Consider the following 23379-nt stretch of genomic DNA (forward strand, 5'->3'; position numbering starts at 1 on the left):
CATCAAGGTATAGTCTCTGTCACCTGGACCCTCCCACTCTACCATCAAGGTATAGTCTCTGTCACCTGGACCCTCCCACTCTACCATCAAGGTATAGTACTGTATAGTCTCTGTCACCTGGACCCTACCACTCTACCATCAAGGTATAGTACTGTATAGTCTCTGTCACCTGGTCCCTACCACTCTACCATCAAGGTATAGTCTCTGTCACCTGGTCCCTACCACTCTACCATCAAGGTATAGTCTCTGTCACCTGGTCCCTACCACTCTACCATCAAGGTATAGTCTCTGTCACCTGGAACCTCCCACTCTACCATCAAGGTATAGTCTCTGTCACCTGGACCCTACCACTCTACCATCAAGGTATAGTACTGTATAGTCTCTGTCACCTGGACCCTCCCACTCTACCATCAAGGTATAGTACTGTATAGTCTCTGTCACCTGGACCCTCCCACTCTACCATCAAGGTATAGTCTCTGTCACCTGGACCCTACCACTCTACCATCAAGGTATAGTCTCTGTCACCTGGTCCCTACCACTCTACCATCAAGGTATAGTCTCTGTCACCTGGTCCCTACCACTCTACCATCAAGGTATAGTACTGTATAGTCTCTGTCACCTGGACCCTCCCACTCTACCATCAAGGTATAGTACTGTATAGTCTCTGTCACCTGGTCCCTCCCACTCTACCATCAAGGTATAGTACTGTATAGTCTCTGTCACCTGGACCCTACCACTCTACCATCAAGGTATAGTACTGTATAGTCTCTGTCACCTGGACCCTACCACTCTACCATCAAGGTATAGTACTGTATAGTCTCTGTCACCTGGACCCTACCACTCTACCATCAAGGTATAGTACTGTATAGTCTCTGTCACCTGGACCCTCCCACTCTACCATCAAGGTATAGTCTCTGTCACCTGGACCCTACCACTCTACCATCAAGGTATAGTCTCTGTCACCTGGTCCCTACCACTCTACCATCAAGGTATAGTCTCTGTCACCTGGTCCCTACCACTCTACCATCAAGGTATAGTCTCTGTCACCTGGACCCTCCCACTCTACCATCAAGGTATAGTCTCTGTCACCTGGACCCTACCACTCTACCATCAAGGTATAGTACTGTATAGTCTCTGTCACCTGGTCCCTCCCACTCTACCATCAATGTATAGTACTGTATAGTCTCTGTCACCTGGTCCCTACCACTCTACCATCAAGGTATAGTACTGTATAGTCTCTGTCACCTGGACCCTCCCACTCTACCATCAAGGTATAGTACTGTATAGTCTCTGTCACCTGGACCCTACCACTCTACCATCAAGGTATAGTACTGTATAGTCTCTGTCACCTGGACCCTCCCACTCTACCATCAAGGTATAGTCTCTGTCACCTGGACCCTACCACTCTACCATCAAGGTTTAGTCTCTGTCACCTGGTCCCTACCACTCTACCATCAAGGTATTGTCTCTGTCACCTGGTCCCTACCACTCTACCATCAAGGTATAGTACTGTATAGTCTCTGTCACCTGGACCCTACCACTCTACCATCAAGGTATAGTCTCTGTCACCTGGTCCCTACCACTCTACCATCAAGGTATAGTCTCTGTCACCTGGACCCTACCACTCTACCATCAAGGTATAGTCTCTGTCACCTGGTCCCTACCACTCTACCATCAAGGTATAGTCTCTGTCACCTGGTCCCTACCACTCTACCATCAAGGTATAGTCTCTGTCACCTGGACCCTCCCACTCTACCATCAAGGTATAGTCTCTGTCACCTGGACCCTACCACTCTACCATCAAGGTATAGTACTGTATAGTCTCTGTCACCTGGTCCCTCCCACTCTACCATCAAGGTATAGTACTGTATAGTCTCTGTCACCTGGACCCTCCCACTCTACCATCAAGGTATAGTACTGTATAGTCTCTGTCACCTGGACCCTACCACTCTACCATCAAGGTATAGTACTGTATAGTCTCTGTCACCTGGACCCTCCCACTCTACCATCAAGGTATAGTCTCTGTCACCTGGACCCTACCACTCTACCATCAAGGTATAGTCTCTGTCACCTGGTCCCTACCACTCTACCATCAAGGTATAGTCTCTGTCACCTGGTCCCTACCACTCTACCATCAAGGTATAGTACTGTATAGTCTCTGTCACCTGGACCCTACCACTCTACCATCAAGGTATAGTCTCTGTCACCTGGTCCCTCCCACTCTACCATCAAGGTATAGTCTCTGTCACCTGGTCCCTCCCACTCTACCATCAAGGTATAGTCTCTGTCACCTGGACCCTCCCACTCTACCATCAAGGTATAGTCTCTGTCACCTGGTCCTCCCACTCTACCATCAAGGTATAGGTATAGTCTCTGTCACCTGGTCCCTACCACTCTACCATCAAGGTAGTCTCTGTCAGTACCATCAAGGTATAGTCTCTGTCACCTGGACCCTCCCACTCTACCATCAAGGTATAGTCTCTGTCACCTGGTCCCTCCCACTCACATCAAGGTATAGTCTCTGTCACCTGGACCCTCCCACTCTACCATCAAGGTATAGTCTCTGTCACCTGGTCCCTCCCACTCTACCATCTAGGTATAGTCTCTGTCACCTGGTCCCTCCCACTCTACCATCAAGGTATAGTCTCTGTCACCTGGTCCCCCACTCTACCATCAAGGTATAGTCTCTGTCACCTGGTCCCTCCCACTCTACCATCAAGGTATAGTCTCTGTCACCTGGTCCCTACCACTCTAGCATCAAGGTATAGTCTCTGTCACCTGGTCCTCCCACTCTACCATCAAGGTATAGTCTCTGTCACCTGGTCCCTCCCACTCTACCATCAAGGTATAGTCTCTGTCACCTGGTCCCTCCCACTCTACCATCAAGGTATAGTACTGTATAGTCTCTGTCACCTGGTCCCTCCCACTACTACCATCAAGGTATAGTCTCTGTCACCTGGTCCTCCCACTCTACCATCAAGGTATAGTCTCTGTCACCTGGTCCCTCCCACTCTACCATCAAGGTATAGTCTCTGTCACCTGGTCCCTACCACTCTACCATCAAGGTATAGTACTGTATAGTCTCTGTCACCTGGTCCCTCCCACTCTACCATCAAGGTATAGTCTCTGTCACCTGGTCCCTCCCACTCTACCATCAAGGTATAGTCTCTGTCACCTGGTCCCTACCACTCTACCATCAAGGTATAGTCTCTGTCACCTGGACCCTCCCACTCTACCATCAAGGTATAGTCTCTGTCACCTGGTCCCTCCCACTCTACCATCAAGGTATAGTCTCTGTCACCTGGTCCCTCCCACTCTACCATCAAGGTATAGTCTCTGTCACCTGGTCCCTACCACTCTACCATCAAGGTATAGTCTCTGTCACCTGGTCCCTCCCACTCTACCATCAAGGTATAGTCTCTGTCACCTGGTCCCTCCCACTCTACCATCAAGGTATAGTCTCTGTCACCTGGTCCCTCCCACTCTACCATCAAGGTATAGTCTCTGTCACCTGGACCCTACCACTCTACCATCAAGGTATAGTCTCTGTCACCTGGACCCTCCCACTCTACCATCAAGGTATAGTCTCTGTCACCTGGTCCCTCCCACTCTACCATCAAGGTATAGTCTCTGTCACCTGGACCCTCCCACTCTACCATCAAGGTATAGTACTGTATAGTCTCTGTCACCTGGTCCCTCCCACTCTACCATCAAGGTATAGTACTGTATAGTCTCTGTCACCTGGTCCCTCCCACTCTACCATCAAGGTATAGTCTCTGTCACCTGGTCCCTCCCACTCTACCATCAAGGTATAGTCTCTGTCACCTGGTCCCTCCCACTCTACCATCAAGGTATAGTCTCTGTCACCTGGACCCTCCCACTCTACCATCAAGGTATAGTACTGTATAGTCTCTGTCACCTGGACCCTCCCACTCTACCATCAAGGTATAGTACTGTATAGTCTCTGTCACCTGGACCCTACCACTCTACCATCAAGGTATAGTACTGTATAGTCTCTGTCACCTGGTCCCTACCACTCTACCATCAAGGTATAGTCTCTGTCACCTGGTCCCTACCACTCTACCATCAAGGTATAGTCTCTGTCACCTGGTCCCTACCACTCTACCATCAAGGTATAGTCTCTGTCACCTGGACCCTCCCACTCTACCATCAAGGTATAGTCTCTGTCACCTGGACCCTCCCACTCTACCATCAAGGTATAGTACTGTATAGTCTCTGTCACCTGGACCCTCCCACTCTACCATCAAGGTATAGTCTCTGTCACCTGGACCCTACCACTCTACCATCAAGGTATAGTCTCTGTCACCTGGTCCCTACCACTCTACCATCAAGGTATAGTCTCTGTCACCTGGTCCCTACCACTCTACCATCAAGGTATAGTACTGTATAGTCTCTGTCACCTGGACCCTACCACTCTACCATCAAGGTATAGTACTGTATAGTCTCTGTCACCTGGACCCTCCCACTCTACCATCAAGGTATAGTCTCTGTCACCTGGACCCTACCACTCTACCATCAAGGTATAGTCTCTGTCACCTGGTCCCTACCACTCTACCATCAAGGTATAGTCTCTGTCACCTGGTCCCTACCACTCTACCATCAAGGTATAGTCTCTGTCACCTGGACCCTCCCACTCTACCATCAAGGTATAGTCTCTGTCACCTGGTCCCTACCACTCTACCATCAAGGTATAGTCTCTGTCACCTGGTCCCTACCACTCTACCATCAAGGTATAGTCTCTGTCACCTGGACCCTACCACTCTACCATCAAGGTATAGTCTCTGTCACCTGGTCCCTACCACTCTACCATCAAGGTATAGTCTCTGTCACCTGGACCCTCCCACTCTACCATCAAGGTATAGTCTCTGTCACCTGGTCCCTACCACTCTACCATCAAGGTATAGTCTCTGTCACCTGGTCCCTACCACTCTACCATCAAGGTATAGTACTGTATAGTCTCTGTCACCTGGACCCTCCCACTCTACCATCAAGGTATAGTACTGTATAGTCTCTGTCACCTGGTCCCTCCCACTCTACCATCAAGGTATAGTACTGTATAGTCTCTGTCACCTGGACCCTCCCACTCTACCATCAAGGTATAGTCTCTGTCACCTGGACCCTACCACTCTACCATCAATGTATAGTCTCTGTCACCTGGTCCCTACCACTCTACCATCAAGGTATAGTCTCTGTCACCTGGTCCCTACCACTCTACCATCAAGGTATAGTACTGTATAGTCTCTGTCACCTGGACCCTACCACTCTACCATCAAGGTATAGTCTCTGTCACCTGGTCCCTACCACTCTACCATCAAGGTATAGTCTCTGTCACCTGGACCCTACCACTCTACCATCAAGGTATAGTCTCTGTCACCTGGTCCCTACCACTCTACCATCAAGGTATAGTACTGTATAGTCTCTGTCACCTGGACCCTCCCACTCTACCATCAAGGTATAGTACTGTATAGTCTCTGTCACCTGGACCCTCCCACTCTACCATCAAGGTATAGTACTGTATAGTCTCTGTCACCTGGTCCCTACCACTCTACCATCAAGGTATAGTCTCTGTCACCTGGTCCCTACCACTCTACCATCAAGGTATAGTCTCTGTCACCTGGTCCCTACCACTCTACCATCAAGGTATAGTCTCTGTCACCTGGTCCCTACCACTCTACCATCAAGGTATAGTCTCTGTCACCTGGTCCCTACCACTCTACCATCAAGGTATAGTCTCTGTCACCTGGACCCTCCCACTCTACCATCAAGGTATAGTCTCTGTCACCTGGACCCTACCACTCTACCATCAAGGTATAGTACTGTATAGTCTCTGTCACCTGGACCCTCCCACTCTACCATCAAGGTATAGTACTGTATAGTCTCTGTCACCTGGACCCTCCCACTCTACCATCAAGGTATAGTCTCTGTCACCTGGACCCTACCACTCTACCATCAAGGTATAGTCTCTGTCACCTGGTCCCTACCACTCTACCATCAAGGTATAGTCTCTGTCACCTGGTCCCTACCACTCTACCATCAAGGTATAGTACTGTATAGTCTCTGTCACCTGGACCCTCCCACTCTACCATCAAGGTATAGTACTGTATAGTCTCTGTCACCTGGACCCTCCCACTCTACCATCAAGGTATAGTACTGTATAGTCTCTGTCACCTGGACCCTACCACTCTACCATCAAGGTATAGTACTGTATAGTCTCTGTCACCTGGACCCTCCCACTCTACCATCAAGGTATAGTCTCTGTCACCTGGACCCTACCACTCTACCATCAAGGTATAGTCTCTGTCACCTGGTCCCTACCACTCTACCATCAAGGTATAGTCTCTGTCACCTGGTCCCTACCACTCTACCATCAAGGTATAGTCTCTGTCACCTGGACCCTCCCACTCTACCATCAAGGTATAGTCTCTGTCACCTGGTCCCTACCACTCTACCATCAAGGTATAGTCTCTGTCACCTGGTCCCTACCACTCTACCATCAAGGTATAGTCTCTGTCACCTGGACCCTACCACTCTACCATCAAGGTATAGTCTCTGTCACCTGGTCCCTACCACTCTACCATCAAGGTATAGTCTCTGTCACCTGGACCCTACCACTCTACCATCAAGGTATAGTCTCTGTCACCTGGTCCCTACCACTCTACCATCAAGGTATAGTACTGTATAGTCTCTGTCACCTGGACCCTCCCACTCTACCATCAAGGTATAGTACTGTATAGTCTCTGTCACCTGGACCCTCCCACTCTACCATCAAGGTATAGTACTGTATAGTCTCTGTCACCTGGACCCTACCACTCTACCATCAAGGTATAGTACTGTATAGTCTCTGTCACCTGGACCCTACCACTCTACCATCAAGGTATAGTACTGTATAGTCTCTGTCACCTGGACCCTACCACTCTACCATCAAGGTATAGTACTGTATAGTCTCTGTCACCTGGACCCTCCCACTCTACCATCAAGGTATAGTCTCTGTCACCTGGTCCCTACCACTCTACCATCAAGGTATAGTCTCTGTCACCTGGTCCCTACCACTCTACCATCAAGGTATAGTCTCTGTCACCTGGTCCCTACCACTCTACCATCAAGGTATAGTACTGTATAGTCTCTGTCACCTGGACCCTACCACTCTACCATCAAGGTATAGTCTCTGTCACCTGGTCCCTACCACTCTACCATCAAGGTATAGTCTCTGTCACCTGGACCCTACCACTCTACCATCAAGGTATAGTCTCTGTCACCTGGTCCCTACCACTCTACCATCAAGGTATAGTCTCTGTCACCTGGACCCTCCCACTCTACCATCAAGGTATAGTACTGTATAGTCTCTGTCACCTGGTCCCTACCACTCTACCATCAAGGTATAGTACTGTATAGTCTCTGTCACCTGGACCCTCCCACTCTACCATCAAGGTATAGTCTCTGTCACCTGGTCCCTACCACTCTACCATCAAGGTATAGTACTGTATAGTCTCTGTCACCTGGACCCTCCCACTCTACCATCAAGGTATAGTCTCTGTCACCTGGACCCTACCACTCTACCATCAAGGTATAGTCTCTGTCACCTGGTCCCTACCACTCTACCATCAAGGTATAGTCTCTGTCACCTGGTCCCTACCACTCTACCATCAAGGTATAGTACTGTATAGTCTCTGTCACCTGGACCCTACCACTCTACCATCAAGGTATAGTCTCTGTCACCTGGACCCTACCACTCTACCATCAAGGTATAGTCTCTGTCACCTGGTCCCTACCACTCTACCATCAAGGTATAGTCTCTGTCACCTGGTCCCTACCACTCTACCATCAAGGTATAGTCTCTGTCACCTGGTCCCTCCCACTCTAGCATCAAGGTATAGTACTGTATAGTCTCTGTCACCTGGACCCTACCACTCTACCATCAAGGTATAGTACTGTATAGTCTCTGTCACCTGGTCCCTCCCACTCTACCATCAAGGTATAGTACTGTATAGTCTCTGTCACCTGGTCCCTCCCACTCTACCATCAAGGTATAGTACTGTATAGTCTCTGTCACCTGGACCCTCCCACTCTACCATCAAGGTATAGTACTGTATAGTCTCTGTCACCTGGTCCCTCCCACTCTACCATCAAGGTATAGTACTGTATAGTCTCTGTCACCTGGTCCCTCCCACTCTACCATCAAGGTATAGTACTGTATAGTCTCTGTCACCTGGTCCCTCCCACTCTACCATCAAGGTATAGTACTGTATAGTCTCTGTCACCTGGTCCCTCCCACTCTACCATCAAGGTATAGTACTGTATAGTCTCTGTCACCTGGTCCCTCCCACTCTACCATCAAGGTATAGTACTGTATAGTCTCTGTCACCTGGACCCTCCCACTCTACCATCAAGGTATAGTACTGTATAGTCTCTGTCACCTGGTCCCTCCCACTCTACCATCAAGGTATAGTACTGTATAGTCTCTGTCACCTCCCACTCTACCATCAAGGTATAGTACTGTATAGTCTCTGTCACCTGGTCCCTCCCACTCTACCATCAAGGTATAGTCTCTGTCACCTGGTCCCTCCCACTCTACCATCAAGGTATAGTACTGTATAGTCTCTGTCACCTGGTCCCTCCCACTCTACCATCAAGGTATAGTACTGTATAGTCTCTGTCACCTGGTCCCTCCCACTCTACCATCAAGGTATAGTCTCTGTCACCTGGTCCCTCCCACTCTACCATCAAGGTATAGTCTCTGTCACCTGGTCCCTCCCACTCTACCATCAAGGTATAGTCTCTGTGACCTGGTCCCTACCACTCTACCATCAAGGTATAGTCTCTGTCACCTGGACCCTCCCACTCTACCATCAAGGTATAGTACTGTATAGTCTCTGTCACCTGGACCCTCCCACTCTACCATCAAGGTATAGTACTGTATAGTCTCTGTCACCTGGTCCCTCCCACTCTACCATCAAGGTATAGTACTGTATAGTCTCTGTCACCTGGTCCCTACCACTCTACCATCAAGGTATAGTACTGTATAGTCTCTGTCACCTGGACCCTCCCACTCTACCATCAAGGTATAGTACTGTATAGTCTCTGTCACCTGGTCCCTCCCACTCTACCATCAAGGTATAGTACTGTATAGTCTCTGTCACCTGGACCCTCCCACTCTACCATCAAGGTATAGTACTGTATAGTCTCTGTCACCTGGTCCCTACCACTCTACCATCAAGGTATAGTCTCTGTCACCTGGTCCCTCCCACTCTACCATCAAGGTATAGTCTCTGTCACCTGGTCCCTACCACTCTACCATCAAGGTATAGTACTGTATAGTCTCTGTCACCTGGACCCTCCCACTCTACCATCTAGGTATAGTCTCTGTCACCTGGTCCCTCCCACTCTACCATCTAGGTATAGTCTCTGTCACCTGGTCCCTCCCACTCTACCTTCAAGGTATAGTACTGTATAGTCTCTGTCACCTGGTCCCTCCCACTCTAGCATCAAGGTATAGTACTGTATAGTCTCTGTCACCTGGTCCCTCCCACTCTACCATCAAGGTATAGTCTCTGTCACCTGGTCCCTCCCACTCTACCATCAAGGTATAGTCTCTGTCACCTGGACCCTCCCACTCTACCATCAAGGTATAGTCTCTGTCACCTGGACCCTCCCACTCTACCATCAAGGTATAGTCTCTGTCACCTGGACCCTCCCACTCTACCATCAAGGTATAGTCTCTGTCACCTGGTCCCTCCCACTCTAGCATCAAGGTATAGTCTCTGTCACCTGGACCCTCCCACTCTACCATCAAGGTATAGTCTCTGTCACCTGGTCCCTCCCACTCTACCATCTAGGTATAGTCTCTGTCACCTGGTCCCTCCCACTCTACCATCAAGGTATAGTCTCTGTCACCTGGTCCCTCCCACTCTACCATCAAGGTATAGTACTGTATAGTCTCTGTCACCTGGACCCTACCACTCTACCATCAAGGTATAGTCTCTGTCACCTGGTCCCTCCCACTCTACCATCAAGGTATAGTCTCTGTCACCTGGACCCTCCCACTCTACCATCAAGGTATAGTCTCTGTCACCTGGACCCTCCCACTCTACCATCAAGGTATAGTCTCTGTCACCTGGTCCCTCCCACTCTAGCATCAAGGTATAGTCTCTGTCACCTGGACCCTCCCACTCTACCATCAAGGTATAGTCTCTGTCACCTGGTCCCTCCCACTCTACCATCTAGGTATAGTCTCTGTCACCTGGTCCCTCCCACTCTACCATCAAGGTATAGTCTCTGTCACCTGGTCCCTCCCACTCTACCATCAAGGTATAGTCTCTGTCACCTGGTCCCTCCCACTCTACCATCAAGGTATAGTCTCTGTCACCTGGTCCCTACCACTCTAGCATCAAGGTATAGTACTGTATAGTCTCTGTCACCTGGTCCCTACCACTCTAGCATCAAGGTATAGTACTGTATAGTTTCTGTCACCTGGTCCCTCCCACTCTACCATCAAGGTATAGTCTCTGTCACCTGGTCCCTCCCACTCTACCATCAAGGTATAGTCTCTGTCACCTGGTCCCTACCACTCTACCATCAAGGTATAGTACTGTATAGTCTCTGTCACCTGGACCCTCCCACTCTACCATCAAGGTATAGTCTCTGTCACCTGGTCCCTCCCACTCTACCATCAAGGTATAGTCTCTGTCACCTGGTCCCTACCACTCTACCATCAAGGTATAGTCTCTGTCACCTGGTCCCTCCCACTCTACCATCAAGGTATAGTACTGTATAGTCTCTGTCACCTGGACCCTCCCACTCTACCATCAAGGTATAGTACTGTATAGTCTCTGTCACCTGGTCCCTCCCACTCTACCATCAAGGTATAGTACTGTATAGTCTCTGTCACCTGGTCCCTCCCACTCTACCATCAAGGTATAGTACTGTATAGTCTCTGTCACCTGGACCCTCCCACTCTACCATCAAGGTATAGTACTGTATAGTCTCTGTCACCTGGTCCCTCCCACTCTACCATCAAGGTATAGTCTCTGTCACCTGGTCCCTCCCACTCTACCATCAAGGTATAGTCTCTGTCACCTGGTCCCTACCACTCTACCATCAAGGTATAGTACTGTATAGTCTCTGTCACCTGGACCCTCCCACTCTACCATCTAGGTATAGTCTCTGTCACCTGGTCCCTCCCACTCTACCATCTAGGTATAGTCTCTGTCACCTGGTCCCTCCCACTCTACCTTCAAGGTATAGTACTGTATAGTCTCTGTCACCTGGTCCCTCCCACTCTAGCATCAAGGTATAGTACTGTATAGTCTCTGTCACCTGGTCCCTCCCACTCTACCATCAAGGTATAGTACTGTATAGTCTCTGTCACCTGGACCCTACCACTCTACCATCAAGGTATAGTCTCTGTCACCTGGTCCCTCCCACTCTACCATCAAGGTATAGTCTCTGTCACCTGGACCCTCCCACTCTACCATCAAGGTATAGTCTCTGTCACCTGGTCCCTCCCACTCTAGCATCAAGGTATAGTCTCTGTCACCTGGTCCCTACCACTCTACCATCAAGGTATAGTCTCTGTCACCTGGTCCCTACCACTCTACCATCAAGGTATAGTCTCTGTCACCTGGTCCCTCCCACTCTACCATCAAGGTATAGTCTCTGTCACCTGGTCCCTCCCACTCTACCATCAAGGTATAGTACTGTATAGTCTCTGTCACCTGGACCCTACCACTCTACCATCAAGGTATAGTCTCTGTCACCTGGTCCCTCCCACTCTACCATCAAGGTATAGTCTCTGTCACCTGGACCCTCCCACTCTACCATCAAGGTATAGTCTCTGTCACCTGGACCCTCCCACTCTACCATCAAGGTATAGTCTCTGTCACCTGGTCCCTCCCACTCTAGCATCAAGGTATAGTCTCTGTCACCTGGACCCTCCCACTCTACCATCAAGGTATAGTCTCTGTCACCTGGTCCCTCCCACTCTACCATCTAGGTATAGTCTCTGTCACCTGGTCCCTCCCACTCTACCATCAAGGTATAGTCTCTGTCACCTGGTCCCTCCCACTCTACCATCAAGGTATAGTCTCTGTCACCTGGTCCCTCCCACTCTACCATCAAGGTATAGTCTCTGTCACCTGGTCCCTACCACTCTAGCATCAAGGTATAGTACTGTATAGTCTCTGTCACCTGGTCCCTACCACTCTAGCATCAAGGTATAGTACTGTATAGTTTCTGTCACCTGGTCCCTCCCACTCTACCATCAAGGTATAGTCTCTGTCACCTGGTCCCTCCCACTCTACCATCAAGGTATAGTCTCTGTCACCTGGTCCCTACCACTCTACCATCAAGGTATAGTCTCTGTCACCTGGTCCCTACCACTCTACCATCAAGGTATAGTACTGTATAGTCTCTGTCACCTGGACCCTCCCACTCTACCATCAAGGTATAGTCTCTGTCACCTGGTCCCTCCCACTCTACCATCAAGGTATAGTCTCTGTCACCTGGTCCCTACCACTCTACCATCAAGGTATAGTCTCTGTCACCTGGACCCTCCCACTCTACCATCAAGGTATAGTCTCTGTCACCTGGTCCCTACCACTCTACCATCAAGGTATAGTCTCTGTCACCTGGACCCTCCCACTCTACCATCAAGGTATAGTCTCTGTCACCTGGTCCCTCCCACTCTACCATCAAGGTATAGTCTCTGTCACCTGGACCCTCCCACTCTACCATCAAGGTATAGTCTCTGTCACCTGGTCCCTACCACTCTACCATCAAGGTATAGTCTCTGTCACCTGGACCCTCCCACTCTACCATCAAGGTATAGTCTCTGTCACCTGGTCCCTACCACTCTAGCATCAAGGTATAGTACTGTATAGTCTCTGTCACCTGGTCCCTACCACTCTAGCATCAAGGTATAGTACTGTATAGTCTCTGTCACCTGGTCCCTCCCACTCTACCATCAAGGTATAGTCTCTGTCACCTGGTCCCTCCCACTCTACCATCAAGGTATAGTCTCTGTCACCTGGTCCCTACCACTCTACCATCAAGGTATAGTCTCTGTCACCTGGTCCCTACCACTCTACCATCAAGGTATAGTACTGTATAGTCTCTGTCACCTGGTCCCTCCCACTCTACCATCAAGGTATAGTCTCTGTCACCTGGTCCCTCCCACTCTACCATCAAGGTATAGTCTCTGTCACCTGGTCCCTACCACTCTACCATCAAGGTATAGTCTCTGTCACCTGGACCCTCCCACTCTACCATCAAGGTATAGTCTCTGTCACCTGGTCCCTACCACTCTACCATCAAGGTATAGTCTCTGTCACCTGGACCCTCCCACTCTACCATCAAGGTATAGTCTCTGTCACCTGGTCCCTCCCACTCTACCATCAAGGTATAGTCTCTGTCACCTGGTCCCTCCCACTCTACCATCAAGGTATAGTCTCTGTCACCTGGTCCCTCCCACTCTACCATCAAGGTATAGTCTCTGTCACCTGGTCCTCCCACTCTACCATCAAGGTATATCTCTGTCACCTGGACCCTCCCACTCTACCATCAAGGTATAGTACTGTATAGTCCTGTCACCTGGACCCTCTACTCTACCATCAAGGTATAGTCTCTGTCACCTGGTCCCTACCACTCTACCATCAAGGTATAGTCTCTGTCACCTGGTCCCTACCACTCTACCATCAAGGTATAGTCTCTGTCACCTGGTCCCTACCACTCTACCATCAAGGTATAGTACTGTATAGTCTCTGTCACCTGGTCCCTCCCACTCTACCATCAAGGTATAGTACTGTATAGTCTCTGTCACCTGGTCCCTCCCACTCTACCATCAAGGTATAGTACTGTATAGTCTCTGTCACCTGGTCCCTCCCACTCTACCATCAAGGTATAGTACTGTATAGTCTCTGTCACCTGGTCCCTCCCACTCTACCATCAAGGTATAGTACTGTATAGTCTCTGTCACCTGGTCCCTCCCACTCTACCATCAAGGTATAGTACTGTATAGTCTCTGTCACCTGGTCCCTCCCACTCTACCATCAAGGTATAGTACTGTATAGTCTCTGTCACCTGGTCCCTCCCACTCTACCATCAAGGTATAGTACTGTATAGTCTCTGTCACCTGGACCCTCCCACTCTACCATCAAGGTATAGTACTGTATAGTCTCTGTCACCTGGTCCCTCCCACTCTACCATCAAGGTATAGTACTGTATAGTCTCTGTCACCTGGACCCTCCCACTCTACCATCAAGGTATAGTCTCTGTCACCTGGTCCCTCCCACTCTACCATCAAGGTATAGTCTCTGTCACCTGGTCCCTACCACTCTACCATCAAGGTATAGTCTCTGTCACCTGGACCCTCCCACTCTACCATCAAGGTATAGTACTGTATAGTCTCTGTCACCTGGACCCTCCCACTCTACCATCAAGGTATAGTACTGTATAGTCTCTGTCACCTGGTCCCTCCCACTCTACCATCAAGGTATAGTACTGTATAGTCTCTGTCACCTGGTCCCTCCCACTCTACCATCATAGGTATAGTCTCTGTCACCTGGTCCCTCCCACTCTACCATCAAGGTATAGTACTGTATAGTCTCTGTCACCTGGTCCCTACCACTCTAGCATCAAGGTATAGTACTGTATAGTTTCTGTCACCTGGTCCCTCCCACTCTACCATCAAGGTATAGTCTCTGTCACCTGGTCCTCCCACTCTACCATCAAGGTATAGTCTCTGTCACCTGGTCCCTACCACTCTACCATCAAGGTATAGTCTCTGTCACCTGGTCCCTACCACTCTACCATCAAGGTATAGTACTGTATAGTCTCTGTCACCTGGACCCTCCCACTCTACCATCAAGGTATAGTCTCTGTCACCTGGTCCCTCCACTCTACCATCAAGGTATAGTCTCTGTCACCTGGTCCCTACCACTCTACCATCAAGGTATAGTCTCTGTCACCTGGACCCTCCCACTCTACCATCAAGGTATAGTCTCTGTCACCTGGTCCCTACCACTCTACCATCAAGGTATAGTCTCTGTCACCTGGACCCTCCCACTCTACCATCAAGGTATAGTCTCTGTCACCACTCTACCATCAAGGTATAGTCTCTGTCACCTGGACCCTCCCACTCTACCATCAAGGTATAGTCTCTGTCACCTGGTCCCTACCACTCTACCATCAAGGTATAGTCTCTGTCACCTGGTCCCTCCCACTCTACCATCAAGGTATAGTCTCTGTCACCTGGTCCCTACCACTCTAGCATCAAGGTATAGTACTGTATAGTCTCTGTCACCTGGTCCCTACCACTCTAGCATCAAGGTATAGTACTGTATAGTCTCTGTCACCTGGTCCCTCCCACTCTACCATCAAGGTATAGTCTCTGTCACCTGGTCCCTCCCACTCTACCATCAAGGTATAGTCTCTGTCACCTGGTCCCTACCACTCTACCATCAAGGTATAGTCTCTGTCACCTGGTCCCTACCACTCTACCATCAAGGTATAGTACTGTATAGTCTCTGTCACCTGGACCCTCCCACTCTACCATCAAGGTATAGTCTCTGTCACCTGGTCCCTCCCACTCTACCATCAAGGTATAGTCTCTGTCACCTGGTCCCTACCACTCTACCATCAAGGTATAGTCTCTGTCACCTGGACCCTCCCACTCTACCATCAAGGTATAGTCTCTGTCACCTGGTCCCTACCACTCTACCATCAAGGTATAGTCTCTGTCACCTGGACCCTCCCACTCTACCATCAAGGTATAGTCTCTGTCACCTGGTCCCTCCCACTCTACCATCAAGGTATAGTCTCTGTCACCTGGACCCTCCCACTCTACCATCAAGGTATAGTCTCTGTCACCTGGACCCTCCCACTCTACCATCAAGGTATAGTCTCTGTCACCTGGTCCCTCCCACTCTACCATCAAGGTATAATCTCTGTCACCTGGACCCTCCCACTCTACCATCAAGGTATAGTACTGTATAGTCTCTGTCACCTGGACCCTCCCACTCTACCATCAAGGTATAGTCTCTGTCACCTGGTCCCTCCCACTCTACCATCAAGGTATAGTCTCTGTCACCTGGTCCCTACCACTCTACCATCAAGGTATAGTCTCTGTCACCTGGTCCCTCCCCTCTACCATCAAGGTATAGTACTGTATAGTCTCTGTCACCTGGTCCCTCCCACTCTACCATCAAGGTATAGTACTGTATAGTCTCTGTCACCTGGTCCCTCCCACTCTACCATCAAGGTATAGTACTGTATAGTCTCTGTCACCTGGTCCCTCCCACTCTACCATCAAGGTATAGTACTGTATAGTCTCTGTCACCTGGACCCTCCCACTCTACCATCAAGGTATAGTACTGTATAGTCTCTGTCACCTGGTCCCTCCCACTCTACCATCAAGGTATAGTACTGTATAGTCTCTGTCACCTGGTCCCTCCCACTCTACCATCAAGGTATAGTACTGTATAGTCTCTGTCACCTGGTCCCTCCCACTCTACCATCAAGGTATAGTACTGTATAGTCTCTGTCACCTGGACCCTCCCACTCTACCATCAAGGTATAGTACTGTATAGTCTCTGTCACCTGGTCCCTCCCACTCTACCATCAAGGTATAGTACTGTATAGTCTCTGTCACCTGGACCCTCCCACTCTACCATCAAGGTATAGTCTCTGTCACCTGGTCCCTCCCACTCTACCATCAAGGTATAGTCTCTGTCACCTGGTCCCTCCCACTCTACCATCAAGGTATAGTCTCTGTCACCTGGACCCTCCCACTCTACCATCAAGGTATAGTACTGTATAGTCTCTGTCACCTGGTCCCTCCCACTCTACCATCAAGGTATAGTACTGTATAGTCTCTGTCACCTGGTCCCTCCCACTCTACCATCAAGGTATAGTACTGTATAGTCTCTGTCACCTGGTCCCTCCCACTCTACCATCAAGGTATAGTACTGTATAGTCTCTGTCACCTGGACCCTCCCACTCTACCATCAAGGTATAGTACTGTATAGTCTCTGTCACCTGGTCCCTACCACTCTACCATCAAGGTATAGTCTCTGTCACCTGGTCCCTCCCACTCTACCATCTAGGTATAGTCTCTGTCACCTGGTCCCTCCCACTCTACCATCAAGGTATAGTCTCTGTCACCTGGTCCCTCCCACTCTACCATCAAGGTATAGTACTGTATAGTCTCTGTCACCTGGTCCCTACCACTCTACCATCAAGGTATAGTCTCTGTCACCTGGACCCTCCCACTCTACCATCAAGGTATAGTCTCTGTCACCTGGTCCCTCCCACTCTAGCATCAAGGTATAGTCTCTGTCACCTGGACCCTCCCACTCTACCATCAAGGTATAGTCTCTGTCACCTGGTCCCTCCCACTCTACCATCTAGGTATAGTCTCTGTCACCTGGTCCCTCCCACTCTACCATCAAGGTATAGTCTCTGTCACCTGGTCCCTCCCACTCTACCATCAAGGTATAGTCTCTGTCACCTGGTCCCTCCCACTCTACCATCAAGGTATAGTCTCTGTCACCTGGTCCCTACCACTCTAGCATCAAGGTATAGTACTGTATAGTCTCTGTCACCTGGTCCCTACCACTCTAGCATCAAGGTATAGTACTGTATAGTTTCTGTCACCTGGTCCCTCCCACTCTACCATCAAGGTATAGTCTCTGTCACCTGGTCCCTCCCACTCTACCATCAAGGTATAGTCTCTGTCACCTGGTCCCTACCACTCTACCATCAAGGTATAGTCTCTGTCACCTGGTCCCTACCACTCTACCATCAAGGTATAGTACTGTATAGTCTCTGTCACCTGGACCCTCCCACTCTACCATCAAGGTATAGTCTCTGTCACCTGGTCCCTACTCTACCATCAAGGTATAGTCTCTGTCACCTGGTCCCTACCACTCTACCATCAAGGTATAGTCTCTGTCACCTGGACCCTCCCACTCTACCATCAAGGTATAGTCTCTGTCACCTGGTCCCTACCACTCTACCATCAAGGTATAGTCTCTGTCACCTGGACCCTCCCACTCTACCATCAAGGTATAGTCTCTGTCACCTGGTCCCTCCCACTCTACCATCAAGGTATAGTCTCTGTCACCTGGACCCTCCCACTCTACCATCAAGGTATAGTCTCTGTCACCTGGTCCCTACCACTCTACCATCAAGGTATAGTCTCTGTCACCTGGACCCTCCCACTCTACCATCAAGGTATAGTCTCTGTCACCTGGTCCCTACCACTCTAGCATCAAGGTATAGTACTGTATAGTCTCTGTCACCTGGTCCCTACCACTCTAGCATCAAGGTATAGTACTGTATAGTCTCTGTCACCTGGTCCCTCCCACTCTACCATCAAGGTATAGTCTCTGTCACCTGGTCCCTCCCACTCTACCATCAAGGTATAGTCTCTGTCACCTGGTCCCTACCACTCTACCATCAAGGTATAGTCTCTGTCACCTGGTCCCTACCACTCTACCATCAAGGTATAGTCTCTGTCACCTGGTCCCTCCCACTCTACCATCAAGGTATAGTCTCTGTCACCACTCTACCATCAAGGTATAGTACTGTATAGTCTCTGTCACCTGGACCCTACCACTCTACCATCAAGGTATAGTCTCTGTCACCTGGTCCCTCCCACTCTACCATCAAGGTATAGTCTCTGTCACCTGGACCCTCCCACTCTACCATCAAGGTATAGTCTCTGTCACCTGGACCCTCCCACTCTACCATCAAGGTATAGTCTCTGTCACCTGGTCCCTCCCACTCTAGCATCAAGGTATAGTCTCTGTCACCTGGACCCTCCCACTCTACCATCAAGGTATAGTCTCTGTCACCTGGTCCCTCCCACTCTACCATCTAGGTATAGTCTCTGTCACCTGGTCCCTCCCACTCTACCATCAAGGTATAGTCTCTGTCACCTGGTCCCTCCCACTCTACCATCAAGGTATAGTCTCTGTCACCTGGTCCCTCCCACTCTACCATCAAGGTATAGTCTCTGTCACCTGGTCCCTCCCACTCTAGCATCAAGGTATAGTACTGTATAGTCTCTGTCACCTGGTCCCTACCACTCTACCATCAAGGTATAGTACTGTATAGTTTCTGTCACCTGGTCCCTCCCACTCTACCATCAAGGTATAGTCTCTGTCACCTGGTCCTCCCACTCTACCATCAAGGTATAGTCTCTGTCACCTGGTCCCTACCACTCTACCATCAAGGTATAGTCTCTGTCACCTGGTCCCTACCACTCTACCATCAAGGTATAGTACTGTATAGTCTCTGTCACCTGGACCCTCCCACTCTACCATCAAGGTATAGTCTCTGTCACCTGGTCCCTCCCACTCTACCATCAAGGTATAGTCTCTGTCACCTGGTCCCTACCACTCTACCATCAAGGTATAGGTCACCTACCCTCCCACTCTACCTGTATAGTCTCTGTCACCTGGTCCCTCCCACTCTACCATCAAGGTATAGTAGTCTCTGTCACCTGGACCCTCCCACTCTACCATCAAGGTATAGTCTCTGTCACCTGGTCCCTCCCACTCTACCATCAAGGTATAGTCTCTGTCAGTACCATCAAGGTATAGTCTCTGTCACCTGGTCCCTCCCACTCTACCATCAAGGTATAGTCTCTGTCAGTACCATCAAGGTATAGTCTCTGTCACCTGGTCCCTACCACTCTACCATCAAGGTATAGTACTGTATAGTCTCTGTCACCTGGTCCCTCCCACTCTACCATCAAGGTATAGTACTGTATAGTCTCTGTCACCTGGTCCCTCCCACTCTACCATCAAGGTATAGTCTCTGTCACCTGGTCCCTACTCTACCATCAAGGTATAGTCTCTGTCACCTGGTCCCTACCACTCTACCATCAAGGTATAGTCTCTGTCACCTGGTCCCTACCACTCTACCATCAAGGTATAGTACTGTATAGTCTCTGTCACCTGGTCCCTCCCACTCTACCATCAAGGTATATCACCTGGTCCCTCCCACTCTACCATCAAGGTATAGTCTCTGTCACCTGGTCCCTACCACTCTACCATCAAGGTATAGTCTCTGTCACCTGGACCCTCCCACTCTACCATAGTCTCTGTCACCTGGTCCCTATAGTACTGTATAGTCTCTGTCACCTGGACCCTCCCACTCTACCATCATAGGTATAGTCTCTGTCACCTGGTCCCTCCCACTCTACCATCAAGGTATAGTCTCTGTCACCTGGTCCCTCCCACTCTACCATCAAGGTATAGTCTCTGTCACCTGGACCCTCCCACTCTACCATCAAGGTATAGTCTCTGTCACCTGGTCCCTCCCACTCTACCATCAAGGTATAGTCTCTGTCACCTGGACCCTCCCACTCTACCATCAAGGTATAGTACTGTATAGTCTCTGTCACCTGGACCCTCCCACTCTACCATCAAGGTATAGTACATCAAGGTATAGTCTCACCTGTCACCATCTAGTCTCTGTCACCTCCCCCACTCTACCATCAAGGTATAGTACTGTATAGTCTCTGTCACCTGGTCCCTCCCACTCTACCATCAAGGTATAGTACTGTATAGTCTCTGTCACCTGGTCCCTCCCACTCTACCATCAAGGTATAGTACTGTATAGTCTCTGTCACCTGGTCCTCCCACTCTACCATCAAGGTATAGTACTGTATAGTCTCTGTCACCTGGTCCCTCCCACTCTACCATCAAGGTATAGTACTGTATAGTCTCTGTCACCTGGTCCCTCCCACTCTACCATCATAGGTATAGTCTCTGTCACCTGGTCCCTCCCACTCTACCATCATAGGTATAGTCTCTGTCACCTGGTCCCTCCCACTCTACCATCAAGGTATAGTACTGTATAGTCTCTGTCACCTGGTCCCTCCCACTCTACCATCAAGGTATAGTACTGTATAGTCTCTGTCACCTGGTCCCTCCCACTCTACCATCAAGGTATAGTACTGTATAGTCTCTGTCACCTGGACCCTCCCACTCTACCATCAAGGTATAGTCTCTGTCACCTGGTCCCTACCACTCTACCATCAAGGTATAGTCTCTGTCACCTGGACCCTCCCACTCTACCATCAAGGTATAGTCTCTGTCACCTGGTCCCTCCCACTCTACCATCAAGGTATAGTACTGTCTAGTCTCTGTCACCTGGTCCCTCCCACTCTACCATCAAGGTATAGTACTGTATAGTCTCTGTCACCTGGTCCTCCCACTCTACCATCAAGGTATAGTCTCTGTCACCTGGTCCCTCCCACTCTACCATCAAGGTATAGTCTCTGTCACCTGGTCCCTCCCACTCTACCATCAAGGTATAGTCTCTGTCACCTGGTCCCTCCCACTCTACCATCAAGGTATAGTACTGTATAGTCTCTGTCACCTGGACCCTCCCACTCTACCATCAAGGTATAGACCCTCCCACTCTACCATCAAGGTATAGTCTCTGTCACCTGGTCCCTCCCACTCTACCATCAAGGTATATAGTCCCTCCCACTCTACCATCAAGGTATAGTCTCTGTCACCTGGTCCCTCCCACTCTACCATCTAGGTATAGTCTCTGTCACCTGGTCCCTCCCACTCTACCATCAAGGTATAGTCTCTGTCACCTGGTCCCTCCCACTCTACCATCAAGGTATAGTCTCTGTCACCTGGTACCATCAAGGTATAGTCTCTGTCACCTGGTCCCTCCCACTCTACCATCAAGGTATAGTACTGTATAGTCTCTGTCACCTGGTCCCTACCACTCTACCATCAAGGTATAGTACTGTATAGTCTCTGTCACCTGGTCCCTCCCACTCTACCATCAAGGTATAGTCTCTGTCACCTGGTCCCTCCCACTCTACCATCAAGGTATAGTCTCTGTCACCTGGTCCCTACCACTCTACCATCAAGGTATAGTCTCTGTCACCTGGTCCCTACCACTCTACCATCAAGGTATAGTACTGTATAGTCTCTGTCACCTGGACCCTCCCACTCTACCATCAAGGTATAGTCTCTGTCACCTGGTCCCTCCCACTCTACCATCAAGGTATAGTCTCTGTCACCTGGTCCCTACCACTCTACCATCAAGGTATAGTCTCTGTCACCTGGTCCCTCCCACTCTACCATCAAGGTATAGTCTCTGTCACCTGGTCCCTACCACTCTACCATCAAGGTATAGTCTCTGTCACCTGGACCCTCCCACTCTACCATCAAGGTATAGTCTCTGTCACCTGGTCCCTCCCACTCTACCATCAAGGTATAGTCTCTGTCACCTGGTCCCTCCCACTCTACCATCAAGGTATAGTCTCTGTCACCTGGTCCCTACCACTCTACCATCAAGGTATAGTCTCTGTCACCTGGACCCTCCCACTCTACCATCAAGGTATAGTCTCTGTCACCTGGTCCCTCCCACTCTACCATCAAGGTATAGTACTGTATAGTCTCTGTCACCTGGTCCCTCCCACTCTACCATCAAGGTATAGTACTGTATAGTCTCTGTCACCTGGACCCTCCCACTCTACCATCAAGGTATAGTCTCTGTCACCTGGTCCCTCCCACTCTACCATCAAGGTATAGTCTCTGTCACCTGGTCCCTACCACTCTACCATCAACTGTATAGTCTCTGTCACCTGGTCCCTACCACTCTACCATCAAGGTATAGTACTGTATAGTCTCTGTCACCTGGTCCCTCCCACTCTACCATCAAGGTATAGTACTGTATAGTCTCTGTCACCTGGTCCCTACCACTCTACCATCAAGGTATAGTACTGTATAGTCTCTGTCACCTGGTCCCTCCCACTCTACCATCAAGGGTATAGTCTCTGTCACCTGGACCCTCCCACTCTACCATCAAGGGTATAGTCTCTGTCACCTGGTCCCTCCCACTCTACCATCAAGGTATAGTCTCTGTCACCTGGTCCCTCCCACTCTACCATCAAGGTATAGTCTCTGTCACCTGGTCCCTCCCACTCTACCATCAAGGTATAGTACTGTCCCTCCCACTCTATAGTATCTGTCACCTGGGTCCCTCCCACTCTACCATCAAGGTATAGTACTGTATAGTCTCTGTCACCTGGACCCTCCCACTACCTAGGTATAGTATCAAGGTATAGTCTCTGTCACCTGGTCCCTCCCACTCTACCATCAAGGTATAGTACTGTATAGTCTCTGTCACCTGGTCCCTCCCACTCTACCATCAAGGTATAGTCTCTGTCACCTGGTCCCTCCCACTCTACCATCAAGGTATAGTCTCTGTCACCTGGTCCCTCCCACTCTACCATCAAGGTATAGTACTGTATAGTCTCTGTCACCTGGTCCCTCCCACTCTACCATCAAGGTATAGTACTGTATAGTCTCTGTCACCTGGTCCCTC

The 23379-nt window shown here is 49.8% G+C and overlaps 1 protein-coding gene across 29 annotated transcripts in view; it reads left to right on the top strand.

The window, feature by feature from the left end:
- The window catches only part of slc5a12 (solute carrier family 5 member 12), an 80190-nt gene that overhangs the window by 42467 nt on the left and 14344 nt on the right, over nucleotides 1-23379 (top strand). For 26 of the 29 annotated variants that reach the window (XR_008067199.1, XR_008067175.1, XR_008067185.1 and 23 more), the window contains 3 exons: nucleotides 3538-3715; nucleotides 9081-9414; nucleotides 11079-11214. The exons of 1 other annotated variant lie outside the window; for it this stretch is intronic. Coding sequence is in view for 1 of the 28 variants with exons in the window: in XM_052466764.1 (XP_052322724.1) it covers nucleotides 3538-3679 (142 nt within the window). In the remaining 27 variants the exon portion in view is untranslated. Of the gene's footprint in view, nucleotides 1-3537; nucleotides 3716-9080; nucleotides 9558-11078; nucleotides 11215-23379 lie in introns of those variants that run through there. 2 more of the 29 variants (XR_008067174.1, XM_052466764.1) reach the window with 2 other exon arrangements.

Source organism: Oncorhynchus keta, chromosome 17 (genome assembly GCF_023373465.1).
Source record: "Oncorhynchus keta strain PuntledgeMale-10-30-2019 chromosome 17, Oket_V2, whole genome shotgun sequence".
NCBI classification, from domain to species: Eukaryota; Metazoa; Chordata; class Actinopteri; order Salmoniformes; family Salmonidae; genus Oncorhynchus; species Oncorhynchus keta.